This window comes from Pan paniscus, chromosome 20, assembly GCF_029289425.2.
Source record: "Pan paniscus chromosome 20, NHGRI_mPanPan1-v2.0_pri, whole genome shotgun sequence".
NCBI lineage: Eukaryota > Metazoa > Chordata > Mammalia > Primates > Hominidae > Pan > Pan paniscus.
The window spans coordinates 20,721,131-20,747,097 of NC_073269.2; the positions used below are offsets into that span (position 1 = coordinate 20,721,131).

Here is a 25,967-nt window from a genome sequence, read left to right on the forward strand (position 1 = left end):
TCCTGACCTCAGGTGATCCACCTGACTCAGCCTCCCAAAGTGCAGGGATTACAGGCATGAGTCACCGCACCTGGCCTGCCAATCAGAAAATTTTTAAATCTACTTATGACCGGGAAGCCCCTACTCTGCCAACCCTGCACCGCTGCCCAGCTTCAAGTCGTCCCACACTTCCAGATTCAACTAATGTAAATCTTACATGTATTATGTCTCCCTAAAATGTATAAAGCCAAGCTGTACCCTAACCACCTTGGGCACATGTTGTCAGTACCTCCTGAGGCTGTTTCAGGGGTACATCCTTAACCTGGGCAAAATAAACTTTCTAAATTGATTGAGACCTGTCTCAGATACTTTCGGATTCACACAACTGACAACCACAAAGCTTCATTTCTTGGCTACATTTATATCCATAGTGCGTCCACAGAAGCTCTGTTCTGCAGGGTCTTCTTCCTTGCAGGACCAAGCGTGAAAAAGTGGCCTCTCTCTGGGATGGGCTGTTCTTGTAGCAAGGGAAAAGCAAAGATAATATAACCACATAAGGCTCTTAAGGCTCCTGCTCAGTGGTGGTACATGCCAATTCCCATTCCATCTCATTACCCCAAGCAGGAGCATGGCCAAGCCTGGCTTTAATGGGAGTGGGAACTACAATCCCCTTGCAGGGATAGACGGACCCAACATTGCTCCTGGGGCGTTTCTTCCACTCAGCAGAAATCAGAAAAGGACATGAAAAGTGAGCAAGCCTTGTGCCAAGAAAGACTCTAGGCTTTGGAGAAACGTCCTTTATTGTTGCCTCTGGGGATTCAGAGCCCAGAGAGGGCAGAGATGGAGGTTGGGGATGCACAACAAGAGGTTTACATCAATCTTATGGGGTAGGGGCCTAGGTTAGCAGCTCTGCCTCTTCTCACAGATGTAAACAGGAGACTCTGATTTGCAAGAGGAGTTGCTCCAGTGTCCCTGGTAAAGCATCATCACACAGGCTTGGGTGGTTCCATTATCATCCAATTTCCCGGAGTCCAAGTTTCTGTGAAGAGATGCCCACCACATCCCTTTCTGATGGGACCAGAGCCTGAAGCCCCAACTCCTGCCCTCTGTGAGTCAGGATCTGCCACCTGAAGCTCAAGAGGCCCCCAGTGGGAGCCACTTATTGAGCCCATTGTATGGTAACCATCTGGTCAACCCCTTCCCATTTTTTTTTCCAAGTGGAGCTGAGATAGGAGTAGCAACAAGGCCACAGTCTTCAGAAAAGCTGAAAGTCTTCCAGCTCCTGGGCCACCATCCGACTGCCCCATCTCTCTGGGCTTCTCCCCTTCTCCAAGGTCCATTCCGCTTGAAACCAGACAGACCCCATTCAAATTCCAGCTCTGCCACTTGTATCTGTTTGACTACGGTCTTAATGTCTATGAGCTGCCGTTTCCTGTTTTGCAAAATAGAAATTCATTCTGAGGATATGATGACCAGTGCACATAAGGTATACAGAAAGTGCTCAGATTGCAGATCAATCTGCCAATGAGACAACTTCTGCCCTAAGCCTGGCCCCGTGCAGAGCAGCTTGCCAGTCAGGGAAGGTGATGCAGGAAGTAGGAAATGTCGCAGAAAAAGGCATACAGTGTGAGGATGCAAGACAATGCCAGGAGGTATAGTGAATTAAAGTGTCCTCTCCAAAAATATATGCCACGTCCAACCCCCTAATACCTGTGCATGTGACCTTACTTGGAAAGGGGGTCTTTACAGCTGTAATTAAATGAAAGGTCTCAAGATGAGATCATCCTGGGTTTGTCAGGTGGGCCCTAAATCCAATGATGAGTATCCTTATAACAGACAGAAAAAAGGAGACACAGAGGCAAGGAGAAGGCCGTGAGAAGACAGAGGCAGACAGTGGAGTGATGCCGCCACAAGCCAAGGAATGTCTGGAGCCACCAGAAGCTGGAAAACACAGGGAAAGATTCTTCCTTAGACCCTTTGGAAGGGTCATGGCCCTACCAACATTTTGACTAGAAACCTCTGGCCTCCAGAACAGTGAAAGAACACATTTCTGTTGTTTTAAGCCACCCAGTTTGCAGTACTTTGCTATGGCAGCCATGGGAAAGTCATACAGTTGGCAAATGCTACATTGTTTCACTCCTTCTGAATAGGCTTAGTGCTCATTAGCACATTCAAGGCTCTGAAAAGTCCTGCAACAAAGAAAGCAGTTTGACAACAGGTGCTGGCAAGGTTGCAGAGAAACAGGAATGCTTTTATGCTGTTGGTGGGAATGTAAATTAATTCAACCATTGTGGAATTCCTCAAAGATCTAGAACCAGAAATATCATTTGACCCAGCAATCCCATTACTGGGTATATGCCCAGAGGAATATAAATCATTCTGTTACAAAGATACATGCACGCCTGTGTTCATTGCAGCACTATTTAAGACATGGAATTAACCCAAATGACCATCCATGATAGACTGGATAAAGAAAATGTGGTACATATACACCATGGAATACTATACAATCATAAAAAGGAACGAGATCGTGTCCTTTACAGGGATACAGATGGAGCTGGAAGCCATTATTTTCAGTGAACTAATGCAGGAACAGAAAACCAAACACAGCGTGTTCTCACTTATAAGTGGGAGCCGAACAATGAGAACACATGGACACAGGGAGGGGAACAACACACACTGAGGCCTGTCAGGAGGTGGGGTTGGGGGAGGGAGAGCATTAGGAAAAATAGCTAATGCATGCTGGGTTTAATATCTAGGTGATGAGTTGATAGGTGCAGCAAACAATCATAGCACACATTTACCTATGTAACCAACCTGCATATCCTGCACATGTACCCCAGAAATTAAAATTAAAATTAAATTTAAAAAAGATTATGACTCTCTGTGAAGGCTCAGATGATTGTTAGCACTTTTTAGCAATAAAGTATATTTAAATTAAAAAAAAAAAGAGTTTGACATTGAACCCATAATTTCTCAAGCACCAAACTGGGAACACTCTTGTCAAGTAACAAAATAACAATAACTAGGGTAATAGAAAGGATGTCGGCTGGGCACGGTGGTTCACGCCTGTAATCCCAGCACTTCGGGAGGCCGAGGCGGGCAAATCACCTGAGGTCAGCAGTTTGAGACCAGTCTGGCCAACATGATGAAACCCCGTCTCTACTAAAAATACAAAAAATTAGCTGGGTGTGGTGGTGGGTGCCTGTAATTCCAGCTACTCAGAAAGCTGAGGCAGGAGAATCGCTTGAACCCATGAGGCAGAGGTGGCAGTGAGCCAAGATCACACCACTGCACTCCAGCCTGGGCAACAAGAGTGAAACTCCATCTCAAAAAAAAACAAAAAACAGAAAGGATATCAGGCAGTTTGGGAGCTACCACGGGTACTTCATTGTGAATGAATGAAAGAGAAACACCTACAGTGGTCATAACTTACTGTCTGAAAGCCATGCCCGCCTCTTAGGGGAGACTATCTTGGGTGTCAAAGGAGATACTCACATGTAGGTGGGGGCTGAGCCATCCATCCACCTGTGGGCACTTCCTTGGCCATCTTTGAAGAGGCCTATCCAGGATGTCGCCTGGTTAGTTGATGTCAGGAAGTCCTGGAGGGAAGAAGTTACATTTGGGAGGTGGAATTCCTTGGAAGCTGAAAGGATGGAGGCAGGGGTGGCCAGAGGGTGAGAGGAGTAAGATGCAGAGATCACAGTTAGATGGGCAGGCAGACAGAGGCAGGCAGGGAATTCACTGCCCTTGAATCTTGACTTTGAATCCCAGATCTACTACGTATTAGGTTGGTGCAAACGTTATCATGGTTTTACCACTATAGAAAACAGTGTGGAGATTCCTTAAAGAACTAAAAATAGGGCCGGATGTGGTGGCTCACGCCTGTAATCCCAGCACTTTGAGAGGCCAAGGCGGGCGGATCACCTGAGGTCAGGAGTTGGAGACCAGCCTGACCAACATGGAGAAATCCCATCTCTACTAAAAATACAAAATTAGCTGGGCATGGTGGCACATGCCTGTAATCTCAGCTACTCGGGAAGCTGCAGCAGGAGAATTGCTTGAAGCTGGGAGGTGAAGGTTGCGGTGAGCCGAGATCACACCATTGTACTCCAGCCCGGGCACCAAGAGCAAAACTCTGTCTCAAAAAGAAAAGAAAAGAAAAGAAAAAAAAGAACTAAAAATAGAACTACCATCTGATCCACCAATCCCACTACTGGATATCTACGCAGAGGAAAAGAAGTCATTATACGAAAAAGATATTTGCACAAGCACTTTTATAGCAGCACAACTCACTATTGCAAAAATATGGAACCAGCCCAAACGCCCATCAATCAATGAGTGGATAAAGAGACTGTGAGATAGATATATACTGTGAGATAGATATATACTGTGAGATATATATATACATATATACACACATATATACATATATACACATATGTATACTGTGAGATTATACATATATACATATGTGTATATATACATATGTGTATATGGTCAGGAGATCGAGACCATTCTTGCCAACATAGTGAAACCTCGTCTCTACTAAAAATACAAAACTTAGCTGGGCATGGTAGCACGTGCCTGTAGTCCCAGCTACTTGGGAGGCTGAGGCAGGAGAATCGCTTGAACCTGGGAGATGGAGGTTGCAGTGAGCTGAGATTGCGCCACTGCACTCCAGCCTGGCGACAGAGCGAGACTTCATCTTAAAAAAAAAAAAAATCTCTGATGATGCCACAAGAGGATGTGGAGGAAGGGATGTTTGTGTTGGGCTTTTGAGGGATGAATAAGAGTTCTCCATGCAGATGGCAAAGGAAAGGACTCTCCAGAGAGTGACCCACAGGAATCAGAGCTTCGAGACAAGACTACAGTGCACAGGGTCCGTTCCCTGAATGACGGAGCAGTGAGATTGGGTTGGGGCAAGAGAAGGCAGATCTTCAAGATCCCACTAAGAGTACTGTACATGATCCCAAAGGGGATAAGGATAGGAATCCCAAAATTCTTGTAGAATCCTTCCTCCACCTCCACTAAGGCCTTACCTTTCCGTTTCCCACCTGTTCTGCTCAGCTGTTGATGATAACCAAGTGAGCTTGGTTCTGGGCACAAGAATCATTGGCCTGGGGCCAGGTGAGTTTGTCTGAAAAGAAGCTGTAACAGGAGCCCTGGAAGGCCTTCCAGCTCTTGGGGCAGGGCAGGCAGGAGGATTCTGTGAGGATGGAGCCATTAGCAAATTTAGTGTATCCAGCTTTCCACCCAGTTGCCCACCCACTCGCTTCTGGCCACATTCCTAATGGCTTCCACTTGAATACACCCAACAATGGGGAACTCACTACCTAGACAGTTGGTGCTTGACATTACTGAAACATATCAGAAGGACATACTAAAATGCCATAAATATCCTACTGGGTGTGTTGGCTCACGCCTGTAATCCAAACACTTTGGGAAGCCAAGGCAGGTGGATCACTTGGGGTCAGGAGTTTGAGACCAACCTGGCCAACATGGTGAAACCCCATCTCTACCAAAAAAATACAAAAATTAGCTGGGCATGTTGGCACGCACCTAGTCCCGGCTACTTGGGAGGCTGAGGTGGGAGAATTGCTTGAATCCAGGAGTTGGAGATTGCAGTAAGCCAGGATGGCATCACTGCATTCCACCCTGGGTGACAGAGTGAAGCCCTGTCTCAAAAAAAAAAAAAAAAAAAAAAAGCCATAAATATCCTATTAAGTGGAAAAGGCAACTCTAGGAATAATGTGCCAGGCGCGGTTGGCTCACGCCTGTAATCCCAGCACATTGGGAGGCCGGGGCGGGTGGATCACTTGAGGTCAGGAGTTCAAGACCAGCCTGTCCAACATGGTGAAACCCCATCTCTACTAAAAATACAAAAATTGGCTGGGTGTGGTGGCGGGTGCCCATAATACCAGCTACTCAGGACCCTGAGGCAGGAGATTGCTTGAACACAGGAGGCAGAGGTTGCAGTGAGCTGAGATCACACCATTGCACTCCAGCCTGAGAGAATGTGAATAATATACTACCTTTAAATAAAATAGAAAAGCATATGTTTGACATTCCTTGTTTTCTTAAAGAAACTCTATGGCTGGGCACAGTGGCTCACGCCTGTAATCCCAACACTTTGGGAGGTCGAGGCAGGTAGATCACGAGGTCAGGAGATCGAGACCATCCTGGCTAACATGGTGAAACCCCGTCTGTACTAAAAATACAAAAAAAAAAAAAATTACCCGGGCGTGGTCGTAGGCACCTGTAGTCCCAGCTACTTGGGAGGCTGAGGCAGAGAACTGCTTGAACCCGGGAGGCAGAGCTTGCAGTGAGCCGAGATTGCGCCACTGCACCCCAGCCTGGGCAACAGAGCGAGTCTCCGTCTCAAAAAAAAAAAAAAGAAACTGTAAAGCAGTGGTCCCCAGTCAGGGGCGATTTTGTCCCCAGCGGACATCTGGCAATGTCTGAAGGCATTTTTATTCACCACAACTAGGGGAGAGGTACCACTGGCATGGAGAAGCCAGGGGTGCACCAGGGGTGCTGCTAAACACCCTGCAATGTACAGGACAGCCCCTTACTGCAAAGAATGATTCATCCCCACATGTCAATCGTATTGAGTTTGAGAAAGGCTGCCCTAAAGGAATAAAGCCCAGCTAATTCCAGTAGTTCTTGGGAGTTTGTGTTGGGGCTTAGGTGGGGAACATGGCAATGAGGTTTCAGGAGTGGGAGGGAAAATTCTCACTGATTTTATCTATATCCATCTACAGAACACATACACCATCAATCATTACTTGTGGGTTCCATATTTACAAATCCACCTACTCACTGAAATGTATTTGTAACCCCAGAGCAGATACTTATGTCATTTTGGGGGTCATTTGTGCAGATAAGCAGAGTAGTGAAAAGTTTGAGTCTGAGATAGAAGAAAAGAACTCTCTGCTGTCTTGTTTCAGCTTTCCTGCTGTAAACAAGTGTCCTTTTCATGGACTATTGAATGCCATGTTTTTCACATTTTTGTGCTTTTCTTTCTTTCTTTCTTTTTTTTTTTTTTTTTTTGAGACGGAGTCTCATTCTGTCGCCCAGGCAGGAGTGCAGTGGTGCGACCTCAGCTCACTGCAACCTCTGCCTCCGGGGTTCAAGTGATTCTCCAGCCTCAGCCTCCCGAGTGGCTGGGACTACAGGCGCACGCCACCGCGTCCGGCTAATTTTTGTATTTTTAGTAGAGATGGGGTTTCACCATGTTGGCCAGGCTGGTCTCGAACTCCTGACCTTGTGCTTTTTGTCGATGACTGTTGTTGAAAATGGCCCTGGCATAATGCTGAAGCACTGTCTAGTGTTCCTAAATGCAAGAAGGCTGTGATGTGCCTCGTGGAGAAAATATGTGTATTAGAGCAGCTTCATTCAGGCTTGAGCTATAGTGCTGTTGACCATAATTCAAAATCAATGAATTAACAATACATATAACATGTATTTAAACAGAGCCTGTAATCCAGCACTTTGAGAGGCCAAGTTGGGTGGATCACTTGAGGCCAGGAGTTCAAGACCAGCCTGGGCAATACGGCGAAACACCGTCTCTACTAAAAATACAAAAATTAGCCGGGCATGGTGGTGCATGCCTGTATTCCCAGCTGCTTGGGAGGCTGAGGCAGGAGAATCACTTGAACCTCGGAGGCAGGGGTTGCAGTGAGCCAAGATCGTGCTGGTGCACTGCAGCCTGGGTGGCAGAGGGAGACTCTGTCTCAAAAAAAAAAATGTATTTAAACAGAAACACACACAAACAAGGCTACGTAATGATCAGTTGACAAAATGTTGTGATGAGAGTCTCGCTGGAACCTAACTGTGTATTTTCTCCTGGGACCTGTGGTTCTGGATTCATGAAATCAGTTCTCTCTGGACTTCATAGTGTGTAGCAATGGTGGATACTAAGACTCAATGGCATATACAGCATGTCTCATCCTGTCATTCAAAAGTTCTATTTACATTCTGTTAAGTGAAATAAGCTAGGCACAGAAAGATAAATCCTGCATGATCTCACTTATCCGTGGAATCTAAAAAATCTAATTCATAGAAGCAGAGAGTACAACCGTGGTTACCAGGGAATGGGGGACGGGGGGTGGGATAAGGAGATGTTGGTCAAAGGATGCAGAGTTTCCATCAGACAGGAGAAGTAAGTTTGGTTGTGATCCACTGCACAGCATGGTGACCATAGTTAATAATAATGTCATCTCTATTCCAAAATTCCTCAAAGAGTAGATTTTATTTTTTCTTTTTTTCTTTCTTTCTTTCTTTCTTTCCTTCCTTCCTTCTTTCTTTCTTGCTTTTTGTTTTGTTTGTTTGTTTGAGACAGAGTTTCACTCCTGTTGCCCAGGCTGGAATGCAACGACACAATCTTGGCTCGCTGCAACCTCTGCCTACGGGGTTCAAGGGATTCTTCTGCCTCAGCCTCCCAAGTACCTAGGATTACAGGCTCCCATCACTACGCCCGGCTAATTTTTTGTATTTAGTAGAGACGGGGTTTCACCATGTTGGCCAGGCTGGTCTCGAACTCCTGACCTCAGGTGATCCACCCGTCTCGGCCTCCCAGAGTGCTGGGATTATAGGCACGAGGCACCACGCCCAGCCAAGAGTAGATTTTAACTGTTCTCACCACATACACACAAAAGAATATGTGGGTGAGGTGATAGGTTCATTAGCTTGATTTGCTGATAGATATGTTCATTAGCTTGTGGAATGATTATTCCACAATGTATGCATTTTAAATTTTTATTTTTATTTTTATTTTTTTGAGACAGAGTCTTTCTCTGTCACCCAGGCTGCAGTGCAGTTGCCCGATCTCAGCTCACTGAAGCCTGTGCATCCTGGGTTCAAGCAATTCTTGGCCTCCCAAGAAACTGGGATTACAGGCATAGGCCATCACGCCTGGCTAATTTTTGTATTTTTAGTAGAGACAGGGTCTCACCATGGTGCCGAGGCTGGTCTCAAACTCCTGGCCTCAAGTGATCCACCTGCCTTCCTTGGCCTCCCAAAGTGCTGGGATTACAGGTGTGAGTCACTGTGCCTGGCCCACAATGTGTACCTTTATCAAAACCTCACATTATACCCCATGGATCTATACAATTATCCATTGAAATTTTATAAAACATTTCATTTAATTAAATGTTCATTTAAATTTAAATTAAACTTGCATTAAAGTCAATTAAATATTTTTTAAAGTTTTATTAATTTTTTGATATCGACTTAATTTTTTTTAGTTTTGGGAAGGAAAAGAATTCTACTTAAAATATGTAGCACAAAGGTACCACCTACAACGGAATGTGATCCAATAGGGTTGTGTGGAACCCAGGCATCTGCATTTTAGCAAACTCGCTGCATTCATCTGACAGGCTGCAGAGGACCCACCGTATTTTGCAGCACGCTGATGTGGTGATTTAAAGTGGAGGCTCCGGTCAGAGGTAGATTTACAGCAGACACCTGTAATCCCAGCACTTTTGGAGGCCAAAGTGGGAGGATCGCTTGAGCCCAGGAATGTGAGACAAGGCTGGGCAACATAGTCCAGGAGAAGAGGAGGGGAGGGAAGGGGAGGGGGAGGGGGAAGGGAGGAGGAGGGAGAGGGGAGGGAGAGGGGGAGGGGGAGGGGAAGAAGAAGGGGAGGGGAAGGTGGAAGGGAGGGGAGGGAAAAAGAAAAGAGGAGGCTCTGAATCCTGACAATGACTCTTGAGAATGACACTGCTCATTTCCCCCCGATTCTGCAGCTGAGGGAACTGAGGCTGAGAGCGGTTAAAGGGGCTGTCCCCGCGGTTGCACACAGCCACACCTGCAGAGCAAGTCTCACTGTCCTCAAAGCCTTACTTTTCTGGTATCCCTTCACTATCCGTTGGTCTGACCATGTCACCTCAACTTTCTCCATGTTCTGCTAGCACTAAAAAAGACCCAAGAATCCCCCGGGCATTGGGCTGCCTTTCCGAGATCCCTGCTACAGGAAGCCCCCGTCACCAGTGCCGAAAGGAGCAGAGTCCCCGCCCTTCCCCCACCTCCCCTGCCTCACTCCTCACCATTGCGTGCCTGGACAACCTTTATTTGCCTGAACATTTCACCCCAAATGAAGTCTCGGTCATGTCCGGTGTCTGCCAGCCCCAGTGTCACTGAGAGACCCAAAGAGAACGCGCTGGTAAAGGTCTTGGCAGAGTTGAGGGTGGCGGGATGTGATTAAAGTTCGGGGGGCGGGGCATCTCCTTGGACACCCACTCACTTTTTCATCCCGCACATCCTTCGTCATCCTCAAGACTGGGGAGAGACGCCAGCAGCGTGTTCTAGACGCTCCCCTCACTCAAAGAACCTCCCTGGGGTTTCTCTCTGTTCCCTCAACTCCCAGAGTCCAAGACTTTCTTCCAGCCCCAGGGCAAGGTACTTTGGAACTCTGAAATGTTCCACTCATTTTGCGGATGAGAAAACCCAGGCCCAGGGACATAAAGTTTCTTGTCTAAAAGCAACCAGCTAGTGAGTAGTAAGGAGGGAATTTCATTCCAGTGTGTCTGGACTGTTTAGGGAATGCAGGCAGCCTGGAGGTTCTAATCCCAGCTCAGGGCTGGGCTTGGGGGAGGTACTCACCAATGACTCAAACTTGCTCACTAATGATTCTGCTCCTTCAGTTCATACACACCCCCGCATGCCTCCCTCTGAGGCTGGTGAGGAGGTCAGCTCCCTCCTGTGTCACCATGGTCATCCCCAGGGACACGACCAGCAGCCCCTCCGGCTCCACCCCTATCCCAGCGTTTCCGAATCCGACCCACCCTACAGGTTGGGAGCCCTCATGGCTCCTGTCCCGGGGCCACCCGGTCCCCCTGATTCAGCCGCCTTACCTCTGGACAGAAGCACACTGAGGAGAACAACCAGGAGAAGCAGGATCAGAGACACCACCGGGCAGAGTTACTTCCAGGTCTTTTTTTATTTTTTATTTTATTTTATTTTATTTTTTTCCGAGACGGAATCTTGCTCTGTCGCCCAGGCTGGAGTGCAGTGGCGCGATCTCCGCTCTCTGCAAGCTTTGCCTCCTGGGTTCACACCTTTCTCCTGCCTCAGCCTCCCGAGTAGCTGGGACTACAGGCGCCCGCCACCGCGCCCGGCTAATTTTTTGTATTTTTAGTAGAGATGGGGTTTCACCATGTTAGCCAGGATGGTCTCGATCTCCTGACCTCGTGATCCACCCGTCTCGGCCTCCCAAAGTGCTGGGATTACAGGCGTGAGCCACCGCGCCCGGCATTTCCAGGTCTTGTCATGGGGCTTCTGTGCCCGTTGCCCTGGGTGGAAACCAGGTCAGCTTCCCCTCCCTTCAGGGATACCCACTCTTTTCCTTAGATGCCCGAGTCTCCTCTCAGGCTGCAGGGAAATCGCTGAATCCCCCGTGCTCTTCTGGGACCCCTGCTGAATGCATCGGATGTTGAGGACTCAGAAAAGACTAGAAAAAGAAGCCTGTCCCTCTGGGATGTGGAGTAATGACGAGGAAGCCTCAGAAAGATGGGAACTCCATGTCCTCTCTTTCTCCTGCCTATGGTTAGAGTGCAGGGGCAACCCAGCACCCAGCTCTTTTTTTTTTTTTTTTTTTTTGAGATGGAGTCTCGCACTGTCACCTGGCCTGGAGTGCAGTGGCACGATCTCAGCTCACTGCAACCTCCGCCTCCAGGGTTCAAGAGATTTTCCTGCCTCAGCCTCCCAAGTAGCTGGGATTACAGGCGCCCGCCACCACACCCAGCTAATTTTTTTGTATTTTTTAGTAGAGATGGGTTTTCGCCATGGTGGCCAGGCTGGTCTTGAACTCCTGACCTTGTGATTCGCCTACCTCGGCCTCCCAAAGTGCTGGGATTATAAGTGTGAGCCTCCGCGCCCGGCCCACCAAGCTCTTAATTGCACATAAAAGGGTTTCTGGTCCCAGCTTCTTGACTCACCAGTTTCCCCCAGCCTGGGGGAAGTTTGGGCCCCAATGCTGATAATTCTTTGGGGTCCTTGCTGCTAGCATCCCTGCCTTCAATCATGACCGCAGCTCACTCTGTTCTGAGATGCTCCTACTCTACATGCTTATTTCTGGGAAACTCCACCCAGCCCTTGGAAGGAAACGCTCCCCTTCAACTCTCTTACACTGCTCCTCCTTCCTGGCTTACAGTGTGGCCCGAGATCCTGAGATATCTGGTCATCTGTTAACACAGCCAGAAAGAGGACCTGGGTCTCTGAGCTCAGGAGGCAGTGGGCACCAAGTCTCCTCTGCAAAGCTGATTTCTGTCCAAGGTGATTAAAACACACAGCAACAGAGAACGGAATCTCACCCTGTACTGACACCCCCACCGCCACTCTCTGCTTCTCACAGCTTAGCGTGAAAAGTGCTCTTGGCTTCTCACGATGAAGTGGTGGACATTTCAACCTAGGAAATGATTTGTGTGACTCTTTTCTTGGACACCGAGGACAATGACATTTCCCAACAGCTTTCATTCATCTCCCCAGCTAGGTAGCTACTTGTAGTTTTAAGACATACATGTGGCCAACAAGCATATGAAAAAAAAAATCTTTACATCACCGATCACTAGAGAAATGCAAATCAAAGCCATAATGAGATTCCATCTCACATCAGTCAGAATGGCTATTACTACAAAGCCAAAAAAATAACAGATGCTGGGGGCAGGGGGTTGCAGAGAAAATGGAATGCTTATACACTGTTGGTGGGGGGGTGTAAATTAGTTCAACCATGGTGAAAAGCAGTGTGGCGACTCCTCAAAGAGCTAAAAACAGAGCTACCATTTGACCCAGCAACCTGATTATTGAGTATTTATCCAAAGGAATATAAATCATTCTACCATAAAGACACACACATGAGAATATTTATCATAGCACTATTCACAATAGCAAAGACATGGAATCAACCTAAATGCCCATCAATGATAGACTGGATAAAGAAAATGTTGTACAGATACACCGTGGAATACTATGCAGCCATGCAAAAGAACAAGATCATGTCCTTTGTAGGAACATGGATGGAGCTGGGGTCCATTATCTTAAGCAAACTAACGTAGGAACAGAAAACCAAATACCACATGTTCTCACTTATATGTGGGAGCTAAATGATTTGAACACACGGACACATAGAGGGGAACAACACACGCTGGGGCCTATTGGAGGCTGGAGGGTAGGAGGAGTGAGCGGATCAGGAAAAATAACTAATGAGTACTAGGCCTAATACCTGGGTGACAAAAATAATCTGTAGAACAAACCCCCGTGACACAGGTTTACCTGTATAACAAACCTGCACATGTACCCCTGAACGTAAAATGATATTTTAAAAAAATGAATACAGGCCAGGTGCGGTGGCTCCTACTTGTAATCCCAGCACTTTGGGAGGCCGAGGCAGACAGATCACCTGAGGTCAGGAGTTCAAGACCAGTCTGGCCAACATGGTGAAACCCTGTCTCTACTAAAAATACAAAAATTGGCTGGGCGTGAGGGTGGGTCCCTGTAGTCCCAGCTACTCGGGAGGCTGAGGCAGGAGAATCACTTGAACCTGGGAGGTGGAGGTTGCAGTGAGCTGAGATCGTACCACTACACTCCAGCCTGGGCGACAGAGCAAGACTCCGTCTCAAAAATAAAAGGTTTTAAAAAATGAATACAATGAAACAAATAAGAAAGGAGGAACTAACATATATTGACTGCCTTTATGTGTCAAACATCATGATATGCCATTTACACATCTTATTTCATCTTCTCACAAACTGTCTAAGATACAGCGGTTCAACACAGGATAGGCTGCAGGCTCAGCACTTAAATCACAAGCTAACAAGAGGCACAGTTAGGATTTGAATCAGCCCTTTCTAACACCAAAACTTTTTTCCTCTGTTATTCTCTGCTGTTTCAAATATCTATACTATATGTTTGAAAGAAGGGAAAGAAAAATTACCTAGCCAGTTGCTATAAGTCAAATCATGTCCCCTCAAAAATTCATACGTTGAGGCCGGGTGCAGTGGCTCACGCCTATAATCCCAGCACTTTGGGAGGCTGAGGTGAGTGGATCACTTGTGGTCAGAAGTTTGAGACCAGCCTGGCCAACAAGGTAAAACTTTGTCTCTACCAAAAACATAAAAATTAGCTGGGTGTGGTGATATGCCTGTAATCCCAGCTACTCAGGAGACTGAGGCACGAGAATCACTTGAACCTCGGAGGCAGAGGCTGCAGTGAGCTGAGATTACCCCCACTGTACTCCAGCCTGGGTGACAGAGCAAGACTTCATCCAAAAAAAACAAAAAAAAATCATATGTTGAACTCTTGACTCCTGGTATCTCAAAATGTGAGCTTATTGGGAAACAGAGTCATTGCAGATGTAATTAGTTAAATTAAGATGAGGTCTTGCTGAAATGGGGTGAACCCCTAATCCAATATAACAGTTGTCCTTCTTTTTCCCCACTCTGTCTCCCAGGCTGGGGTGCAGTGGTGCGATCTCAGCTCACTGCAGCCTCCACCTCCTGGGTTCAAGCAATTCTCCTGCCTCAGCCTCCAGAGTAGCTGGGATTACAGGCATGCGCCACTACACCAGTCTAATTTTTGTATTTTTAGTGGAGACGGGGTTTCACCATGTTGGCCAGGCTGGTCTCAAACTCCTGGCCACAAGTGATCTGCCCGCCTTGGCCTCCTAAAGTGCTGGGATTACAGGTGTGAGCCACCACACCCGGCCGTCCTTATTTTAAAAAGGGAAATCTAGAGACAAACACAGATACACGTAGGAAGAACACCACGTGGACATGAAGGCAGAGATGGGGTGATGCTTCCAAAAGCCAACAAACTCCAAAAATGGCCAGAAAACCACCAGAAGCTAAGAGAGAAGCATGGGACACATTCTCCCTCAGCCTCAGAAGAAACTAACCCTGCCGGTCCCTTGATCTAGGATTTCTGGTCTCCAGGACCGTGAGACAACCATTTCCTGTTGTTTAACCCGCTCATTTCATGGTACTTTGTTACAGAACCCCAGGGAACTAACACACCACCTATTTTGCCTATTGTTTTGCAATCCTTTGCCACATGCAGGTATGTTTTACACTATTATGGCCATAATAGTATAGGTCATAAGAGTTCCCCATGCTTCTAGGTTCCTAACAGTTTTTGAAACAGGAAAAATGTGCTCACACTCATTAGTAGTCACAGAAATGCAAATGAGATGACCAGGAGATATTATTCCATGCACACCACATTGGGGAAAATTAAGAAGACTCACTAAGTATTGGTGAAGATATGGAGCAACCAGGGCATTCATACACTGCTTGTGTGAGTATAAATTGGAGCAATTGGTCTGGAAGCAGTTCAGCTCTGTACAGTTGAGTTGAGGGCACACACACCCTTGCAGGTCCACTCCTAGGTGTATGTCTAAGAGGATTGTGTGCTTATTTGCACCAGGAGGCATGTATAACAATGTTCATCACAATTTTTTGTAATAGACAAAATGAAGAATAAGCCAAATACCCACTTGGGTACAATGAGGAATAAACGGTGTTATATCCAAACAATGGAGAAGCATACATCAATGAAAATGAGCTCACTAAAACTACATACGAGCACTTGGAGGAATCTTCCACATTTTATAATGTTGAGCGACAAACAAATGAAAAAGACATGAAATGCTACATAAACAGTGTCTATTCATAAGTCAAAAAAAATTGTTCAGGCCAAGTGTGGTGACACATACCTGTAGTCCTAGCAATTTGGGATGCTGAGGCAGGAGGATCACTTGGGGCCAGGAGTTCAAGGTTGTGGTGAGTTAGAATTGCACAACTGCACTCCAGCCTGGGTGACAGAAGGAGACCCTATCTTTAAAAAAAGAGAAAAAAAGTGTTCAAAGCAGTTCTTGCAATTTACTCTTAAAAGAATCAGCAATGGGCCGGGTGCAGTGGCTCACGCCTGTAATCCCAGCACTTTGGGAGGCCAAGGCGGGCAGATCACAAGGTCAGGAGATCAAGACCATCCTGGCCAACATGGTGAAACCCCGTCTCCACTAAAAATACAAAAATCAGCTGCGTGTGATGGCGGGTGCCTGTAGTCCCAGCTACTCTGGAGGCTGAGGCAGGAGAATTGCTTGGACCTGGGAGGCGGAGATTGCGGTGAGCCAAGATCGTGCCGTTGCACTCCAGCCTGGGTGACAGAGCAAGACTCTGTTACACACACATGCACACACACACACAAAAGAATCAGCAATGAAGAGTATGAAATAGATACATAGGTAGGTAGGTAGATAGATGATAGGTAGATAGATAGATAGATAGATAGATAGACAGATACCTCAATAATACAAACGTGGCAGAGTGTTAGCAAAGAGTGAATCTAGTTGAAGGGCATACCAGTTCATTGTACTATTTCATGGGTCTCAATTTTTTTTATTGTTTCAACCTTTATTTTAGATTCAGGAGGTACAAGTGCAGGTTTGGGGTATGGATGCCATCACCCAGGGAGTGAAAATAGTACTCAATAGGTAGTTTTTCGACCTATGCCCTCCTCTTTCCCTCCCTGCTTAAGTAGTCCCCAGGGTCTACTGTTTCATCTTTATGTCCATGTGTACTCAGTGTTTAGGTGAGAAGATGCGGTATTTGGTTTTCTGTTCCTTCATTAATTCGCTTAGGATAATGGTTTCCAGCTCCATCTATGTTGCCGCAAAGGACATGATTTCATTCTTTTTCATGGCTGCATAGTATTCCGTGATGTATATGTACCACATTTAAACAGGTGGCACGCACCTGTAGTCCCAGCTACTCAGGAGGCTGAGGCAGGAGAATCGCTTGAACCCAGGAGGCAGAGGTTGCAGTGAGCCAAGATCGCACCATTGCACTCCAGCCTGGGTGACAGAGCAAGACTGCATCTCAAAAAAAAAAAAAAAAATCCAATCCACTGTTGATGGGCACCTAGGCTGATTCCACGTCTTTGCTATTGTGAATAGTGCTGCAGTAAACATACAAGTGCATGTGTCTACCTAGTAGAATAACGTATTTTCTTTTGGGTAGATACTCACTAATAGGATTGCTGGGTCAAATGGTAGCTCTGTTTTAAGTTCTTTGAGAAATCTCCAAACTGCTTTCCACAGTGGCTAGACCAATTTACGTTCTCACCAGCAGTGTTCCCTTCTCTCTGCAGTTTTACCAGTATCTGTTTTGTTTTGGTTTTTTTTTCACTTTTTAGTAACAGGCATTCTGACGGGTGTGAGATGGTATCTTATTGTGGTTTTGACTTGCGTTTGTCTGATGATTAACGAAGAGGAACATTTTTTCATTTGTTTGTTGGCTGCTTCCCTATTCAATAAATGTTCGTGGGATAACTGGCTAACCATGTGCAGAAGAATGAACCGGGACCCTGACCTTTCACCATGTACAAAAATTAACTCGAGATGAATTACAGATTTAAATGTAAGACCTCAAAGTATTAAAATCTTAGAAGAAAACCTAAGAAACATCCTTCTTGGCATCAGCCTTGGCAAATAATTTTTGGCAAATCCCAAAAACCAATTACAACAAAAACAACAGAGTGAGACTCTTTCTCATATTTATATTGAGTATCATGGTCTTCTAAATAATTCCAATGTATAGAAATATAATGCCCTAATCCTGATATTTGTTGTTTTAGGTCACTACGTTTTGGTGGGGGGCTGACTTGTTTCATAGTAATAGACAACTATTACACAGGCTTAAGCGCTTAATAAATATCTTTTTTTTTTTTGAGACAGAGTCTCACTCTGTCACCCAGGCTGGAGTGCAGTGGTATGATCTCAGCTCACTGCAACCTCCACCTCCTGGGTTCAAGCAAAGCTCCTGCCTCAGCCTCCCTAGTAAAGTAGCTGGGACTACAGGCATGCACCACCATACCCGGCTAATTTTTGTATTTTTAGTAGAGACGAGGTTTCACCATGTTGGTCAGGCTGGTCTTGAACTCCCAACCTCAAGCGATCCCCCGGCTTCAGCCTCCCAAAGTACTGGGATTACAGGTGTGAGTCCTTTTTTTTTTTTTTTTCTTAAGATACAGGGTCTCACTCTGTTGCCCAAGATGGAGTGCAGTGGTGCCTGGCCTTAATAAGTACCTTTTGAAAGCACAAATGAAGTATACAATTGGAGTTTATCATACAGAAGCACAGTCCGACTGGGACCCAACTGTGTCAGCGTCACTCCCAGATACCTTGCCTATCAGCACTTCCTTATGACAACCACGTTAAAAGCATATGTTACCTGTTCATGAAATAAATCGCAATTAAAGGACAACTGCTCAAGTTCTAGCCAACTTCTTGGGGGTGAGTCTGGGGAGAAGTTTAGAAGCAATATTTCTGACAAATAAATGGCGATATCGTGTGGTACTAGTGTTGATCGTGTTTGTCATTTATTCAGAAATGTTTACTGAACCGGCTGGGGGTGATGGCTCATACCTATAATCCCAGCAGTTTGGGAGGCTGAGACGGGCAGATCACTTGAGACCAAGAGTTTGAGACTAGCCTGGCCAACATGGCGAAACCCCGTCTCTACTAAAAATACAAAAACTAGCTAGGCGTGGTGGCACACACCTGTAATCCTAGCTACTCGGGAGGCTTAGGCACGAGAATCTCTTGAGCCCGGGAGGCAGAGGTTGCAGAGAGCCAAGACTGCACCACCGTACTCCAGCCTGGGCGACAGAGTGAGATGAAAAGAAAGGAAGAGAGAGAGAGAAAGAGAGAGACAGAGAGAGAGAGAAAGAAGAAAGAAGGAAAGAAAGAGAGAGAAGAAAGAAAGAAAGAAAGAAAGAGAGAGAGAGAGAAAGAAAGAAAGAAAGAAAGGAAGGAAGGAAGGAAGGAAGGAAGAAAGAAAGGGAAAGGAAAGGAAAGGAAGGAAAAAAGAAAGAGCAAAAACAAAAAGAGGGGAGTGGAGGGGGATCATGCCACTGCACTCCAACCTGTTGACAGAGTGAGACTCCATCTAAAAAAATAATGCTATTTTATATTTTATTTTTTGAGATAGTCTCACTCTGTTGCCCAGGCTGGAGTGCAGTGGCGCAATCTTGGCTCACTGCAACCTCCACCAACCAGGTTCAAGTGATTATCTTGCCTCAGCCTCCCATGGAGCTGAGACTACAGGCGTGCGCCACCACGCCTGGCTACATATTTTGTATTTTTAGTAGAGATGGGGTTTTGCCATGTTGGCCAGGCTGGCCTCGAACTCATGGCCTCAAGTGATCCACCCACCTCGGCTTCCCAAAGTGCTGGGATTGCAGGTGTGAGCCACCGTGTCCAGCCTAAAAATGCTGTTTTAAACACTGGGAAGCACAGGAAAAGATGCTCAACATTATTGGTCATTAGAGAGGGGAAGGAAGTGAGGGGAGGGGAGAGAAGGGGAAATATTTACTGAATTATGTCTAGGCTCTCTTCAAGCAGGTGTCTTAGATGGGTCTCCAGAAGCAGATTGAGATAAAGAGCCTGGTGTTGGGCCTATTGTTAAGTGTGAGCCTTAATCAGAGAGGGGGTGCAGTTCACTGGGAACCTCTAGAGGACAGTGTAGGAAATGCACTGAGTTATTCCAGGAAAAGGGCTGGAGGGTGGGGGGTTGAAGGATTCATCTGCCAGTTCCCATCAGTCCTTGGTTAAGAACCAATCCATGAGAGGTTAATTTCCCAACACTTCTGGGCTTGTCTGAAAGGCAGAGTGAGATCCAGCTACAGGAAGCTCTGCAGCAAAGAGACGTTGGCAGTTGGAAGACAGGATAGTAAATATTGCAACAGCAATATGCAAAGAGTTACAGGCAGAGCTCTAACAGAATCTACTATAATTGAATAAACAGAACAAGAACAGACAGGACAAAACAGATCTCTCTGCCTTATGGAACTTGCAGCTCGATGAAGAAGACAAACGATAAAGGATTGCGTACCCTATCTGCTTTCAATAAACTAGGAAACAAACACTCTCTCAGAGCAATAAAATGCTATGACAAAAACGGATCATGGGATAAAAATTATCTGGGATGGGGGGCTCTTTAGATAAAGGAGGAAGAGCCTGGATGGGAAGGTGCCATTTCAGCCAATCCCGGAATCAGATGAGACTCAGTCACAAAAGAGCTGGGAGAAAAGCATTCCAAGCACAGGGAACCGCAAATCCAAAGAATGTGGGACAAGAACAGACTGAGTCTATTAGGGAATCAGAATTGAGCCCAGGGTGGCCAAGTGCAGCGAGGGAGGGAGAGAAGCTGGGAAGGAGGTTTGAGGGGTCTGCAGGGATCAGTGGTGCCGAGTCCCTTATGCTAAGAGATAAATGTTTGTAGCAGGATCTTACTGGGAGACATTAACTGAGGTTTCCTTCATCTCCCATCCCCTTGCACTTCCAGGTGCCCCCATCACTTTCAGAAAAAAAAGAAGCGCCTCCTATATGCACAGCAGAGAGGGCAGGCAGAGCTCATGCAATGAGCACACGTTAGAATTCTTGGCCAGGCACAGTGGCTCACGCCTGTAATCCCAACACTTTGGGAGGCCGAGGCAGGCAGATCACGAGGTCAGAAGTTCGAGACCAGCCTGACCAACATGGCAAAACCCTGTCTCTACTAATAATACAAAAATTAGCTGGGCGTAGTGGCACGCGCTTGTAATCCCAGCTACTCCAGAGGCTGAGGCAGGAGAATGGCTTGAACCCAGGAGGCGGAGGTTGCAGTGAGCCGAGATTGTGCCACTGTACTCCAGCCTGGGTGACAGAGCGAGACTCTGTCTCAAAACAAAAAACAAAACAAAGAAACAAAAAGAATTCTTGCCGGATAGGCGTGGTGGCTCATGCCTGTAATCCCAGAACTTTGGGAGGCTAAGGCAGGCAGATCACTTGAAGCCAGGAGTTTGAGACCAGCCTGGACAACGTGGTGAAACCCCATCTCTACTGAAAATACAAAAATCAGCCATGCATGGTGGTGTGCACCTGTAATCTCAGCTACTTAGGAGGCTGAGGCAGGAGAATCATTTGAATCTGGGAGGCAGAGGTCACAGTGAACTGAGATCACACCACTGCACTCTAGCCTGGGTGACAGAGTGAGACTCTGTCTCAAAAAAAAAAAAAAAAATTGTTGCCATTGATTTCCAAGATACACAAATAACAGTCTCAAAAGACCTTTTGAGATCTGCAAGAGCCAGGCTTTCTGAGGCAGGAAGTAATAATGGCCACGTTTATAGTGCATTTTTTATAAAGTAGCACAGCTCTGAGCCCCTTATATTTAGTCCCTGGGATGAGTCTGATTTAAGTGCTGTTGTCTCCATTATATGGTTGGGAAACCAAAGCACAGAGAAGGGAATTAACTTGCCCCAGTCACACAGCAGAGCTGAGGCTTGTGGCCAAGCAGTCTGGCTCCAGATCCCATGCCTTTGGGTGATGTTTGCATCCAGTGGTCTGGCTTTGAATCTCTAGAGCCAAACGGGATGACCCTGACCCTGACCCCACCCCATAATGGGCCAGGGAGGCCTGTGCTGGGAATGGAGGAGGAACTTAGAGGTGAAAGGATGGGGATGCACCTTCCCCCCGACACTCTTATGAGAGCACCTGGCACACAGTTGGGAGGGAGGGGTGCTCAGGTAGCATCTGCTGGACAGGCTGCCTGTGCAGCATCAGGGACCCAGAAGAGAAAGGGACTCAGAGCCTCAATATTGCCCCTTAAATCCATCCTAAAACCTGGTCCCTCTCCTGCTCAAGCACCTCCCATAGCTCCTTATTGCCCACATGATAAAGTCCATTGTTGGGCTCTGAACCTGCGATCCATGTGGTCAGCCAGAGAAGCAGTCAGGGTCTTGGCCTCAGAGACCCTGCCCCACTTCCACCCACACACACCCTGGATCCTTGCAGCCCCTGCTGGCTTTAGATGAGACTCAGGCAGAGGTGACAAACATTTTATTCCTGGGAATCTGCAAAGGTGGGTGGGTGGGGTTAGGGTGGATCCCTGCAGGCCTCAGCTCAGTGGCTCCACCAGCAGCTAAAGTCCGCCCTCCGCATGCATGATCAGCTCTGGCTTCCTGCCGGGCTCCATGTGGTGCCGCAGGAAGCGGAAGCCCAGCAGCGTGAGCGCCAGGACCACCTTCATCTCGGCCACGGCGAACACCTGCCCCATGCAGATCCTGCGGGCGGATAAGAGGACTCTGACTGTGCCCAAGACCCGCATCCTGGCCCCATCCTGGCACCATCCCCCGAACCAGGCACAGCTCTGAGAGGATTACTGTCTGCAAAATAGAAAAGCAATGCTGCAAAATGAAATAAATATACATTAGATATATAGCCTAAGTTATGTCACATTCATTTCTCTTTGCCTTTAGAGTTCATAGTAAAATTTTTTATTCCAAAATGATGAATATTCCCATAAAAAAGACAAGTAAGCAAAAGTAAGAAATAGAAGTTATCCACAACCCATGTCAAAATAATCACTGTAAATATTCTCTCACACTTCCAGGTTTTTAAATTTATATGTAATCTTTTTATCTGGGAAAATGCTTATTAATATCTAAATTTATTACATTTACATGCAATATTTTTGTTTAAAAATGCTATTTTAGGCCGGGTGTGGTGGCTCATGCCTGTAATCCCAGCACTTTGGGAGGCTGAGGCAGGTGGATCACAAGGTCAAGAGATGGAGACCATCCTGGCCAACATGGTGAAACCCCGTCTCTACAAAAAATACAAAAATTAGCTGGGTGTGGTGGCACACTCCTGTAGTCCCAGCTACTCGGAAGGCTGAGGCAGGAGAATCGCTTGAACCCAGGAGGCAGAGGTTGCAGTGAGCTGAGATCATGCCACTGTACTCCAACCTGGCCACAGAGTGAGACTCTATCTAAAACAAAAAATGCTATTTTATATTTTATTTTATCTTATTTTATTTTTTGAGATAGTCTCACTCTGTTGCCCAGGCTGGAATGCAGTGGCACAATCTTGGCTCACTGCAACCTCCACTACCCAGGTTCAAGTGATTCTCCTGCCTCAGCCTCCCAACCAGCTGAGACTACAGGCATGCACCACCACGCCTGGCTACATATTTTGTATTTTTAGTAGAGTCAGGGTTTCGCCATGTTGGCCAGGCTGGTCTCAAACTCGTGGCCTCAAGTGATCCACCCACCTCGGCTTCCCAAAGTGCTGGGATTACAGGTGTGAGCCACTGCGTTCAGCCTGAAAGTGCTGTTTTAAACACTGGGGAGCACAGGAAAAGATGCTCAACATTATTGGTCATTAGAGAGAAGCAAATCAGAACCACAGTGTGATGCTTCTTCACAGCTCCTAGGATGGCTGGAATCTAAACATGGGAAAATAACAAACATCAGCTAGTATGAAAGTGAGGCTAAGAGAAGAACTGTTTTAAGATTGAGGAAATATAGCATTATATGTATTCCAACAGGAATGATCAAACAGAGTGCAGGATACACGGTCAATAAACAAAACTCAATTATATTTCTACTTCCCACATATTTCACTGTTACAGATAAGAACTCTTTGGCCGGGCATGGTGGCTCGCACCTGTAATCCCAGCACTTTGGGAAGCCGAGGCTGGCGGATCACTTGAGCCCAAGAGTTCAAGACCAGCCTGGCCAACATGGTGAAACCCCATCTCTACTAAAAATGCAAAAATTAGCTGGGCATGGTGGCACGCCCCTGTAATCCCAGCTACTCAGGAGGCTGAGGCATGGGAATTGCTTGAACCTGGGAGGTGGAGGTTGCAGTGAGCCAAGATTGCACCACTGCATTCTAGCCTGGGCGACAGAGCGAGAATCTGTCTTAAAAAAAAAAACACCAAAACAACAACAACAAAAACAAACAAACAAAAACCTGTTTGCCTAACCCGTATATCCCAGGGATACAGAAATATTTCAACCCCCGGGACATAGGGATTAGGCAAAGAGTTCTTAAATATAATGGCGTAAAAGTAATCCATAAAAAACAAAATTGATAAAGGGTACTTCATAAACATTAAAACCTTTCACTCTATAAAAGAAACTTCAGGGCTGGGCTCGGTGGCTCACACCTGTAATCCCAGCACTGTGGGAGACTGAGGCAGGTGTGTTAGATATGAGTTCTAAATTTCTTTTCAAAGAATCAATATGTCAGGATGTTCAATTCTTTGCCTTCTACTTTTAAATTTAACTTCCTCATAAAGCAACCTTTTCGGATTACCTGTTCCACCCTGACTCATTCCTATTACCTACTCCACCGTGACTCATTCTGATTACCTGCTCTGTCATAACCATTTTTCCCGCCAAACCACTCATCCCGCCACTCTCTTTAAATTAGCTAATCGGAATTAGTTTAGCCTGTGTGGTCTAACCCTAGCCAATAGGGGAACAACACAGCAGCAGGGGCCACGTGCATCAAGGATAAGAACCCCTTCCCCTCCCTTGTCCAAGTGTGAGCTCACCATTGCTCCATCTGTAAGGGTGCACCCTTCTATAGAAGTACCTTTCCTTGCTGAGAATTAAAAAGAAAATTTTATATTCGAGTGATATTTCTTTTGCGGCACCGAAACTTTACTTATAACAGGTGGATCACCTGAGGTCAGGAGTTCGAGATCAGCCTGGTCAACAACGTGAAACTCCGTCTATACTAAAAATACAAAAATTAGCGGGGCATGGTGGCAGGCACCTGTAGTCCCAAGGCTGAGACAGGAGAATTGCTTGAACCCAGGAGATGGAGATTGCAGTGAGCCAAGATGGCGCCACTGCACTCCAGCTGGGGTGACAGAGTGAGACTCTGTCTTAAAAAGGAAAAAGAAAAAAAAAAACAGATAATGAAAAGGCCAGCCGCAGACTAGGGGAAAATACTTGCAAATCACACATCTGACAAAAGACTTGTTTGCAAAATATAATCTATAAAGAACTCTCAAAATCCAAAAATAAGAAAGCAAACAACCCAAGGAAAATTAATGGACAAAAGATTAGAACAGACACTTTACCAAAGAAAATACAGGAGTGGGCCAGAAGGCATATGAAAAGATGGAGAAATGCAGATTAAAATCTCTGTGACATACCGCAGCATACCCACAAGGAAGACTGGAAAAAAAAAAAAACTGACACCATCAAGTACAGGTGAGTATTTGGAGGAACTAGAATTCTCATACCAATATGGGAGCTAGAAAGAAATTATTGTGGCAGATAGTGAGGATAAGACAGTTATCAGTAAGGTTTCCTTTTCATAAAAAGCAGCCCCCAAGTCATTTCTTTTCTAACAAAAAGCAGCCTGAAATATCAAGCTGCAAGCACAGATAAGCAAGCTGGAAGTTTGCATGGGTAAATGCCGGCAGCTGTGCCAATAGAAAAGGGACATCTGGAAGCCAGGTGTATTCAACGTGGAGGTTCCCTCTTCCCTTTTCTTTGTCGCCATGTGTGTAGTGAAAAGCAGGCAACAGGTAGAAAAAGCACCAGCCAGGTAGAGACCCCTATCTGTAAAATAAAAGATTAGGGTGGGATAGCCAGCTTCCTCCCATGCTATGCAAACAGCACACCTGGTCTGACCAATCTTTCATGCCCTATGTAAATCAGGCACTGCCTCCTCAAGCTTGTCTATAAAACCCCGTGCATTTCACCACAAAACCAGAAGACCCATTCAGGAGCCCCTCTTTCTCTGCAGAAGAGAGAGCTTTTCTCTTTTCTCTTGCCTATTAAACCTCTACTCTTTTTTTTATTTTTATTTTTTGAGATGGAGTTTTGCTCTTGTTGCCCAGGCTGGAGTGCAATGGCACGATCTCAGCTCGCTGTAACCTCTGCCTCCAGGGTTCAAGTGATCCTCCTGCCTCAGCCTCCCGAGTAGCACACTACAGGTGTGCGCCACCACACCTGGCTAATTTTTTGTATTTTTAGTAGAGACAGGGTTTCACCATGTTGGTCAGGCTGGTCTCGAACTCCTGACCTCAGGTAATCCACCTGCCCCAGCCTCCCAAAGTGCTGGATTACAGGCATGAGCCACTGCGCTCAGCCTAAACCTCAATTGTTAAGCTTATTTCTTGTGTGTCTGTGTCCTTGATTTCCTT

The 25,967-nt window shown here is 46.3% G+C and overlaps 1 protein-coding gene across 2 annotated transcripts; it reads right to left on the reverse strand.

Moving 5' to 3' along the window:
• Positions 1-761: 761 nt before the first annotated feature.
• On the reverse strand, positions 762-12,094 carry LOC130541009 (C-type lectin domain family 4 member G-like). Of its 2 annotated transcripts, none has more exons than XR_008955055.2 (3): positions 10,029-12,094; positions 3,478-3,581; positions 762-1,018 (listed from the first exon to the last, which is right to left on the reverse strand). XR_008955055.2 is itself a non-coding variant. In XM_057300642.1 (3 exons), exons 1-3 carry the CDS (start codon positions 12,003-12,005, stop codon positions 880-882), a joined length of 330 nt encoding a protein of 109 aa, XP_057156625.1. In that variant the 5' UTR covers positions 12,006-12,094; the 3' UTR covers positions 762-879. The 2 variants fall into 2 exon arrangements, 1 of the variants encoding a protein (XP_057156625.1); XM_057300642.1 differs by having other exon boundaries at positions 11,919-12,094.
• Positions 12,095-25,967: the final 13,873 nt, after the last annotated feature.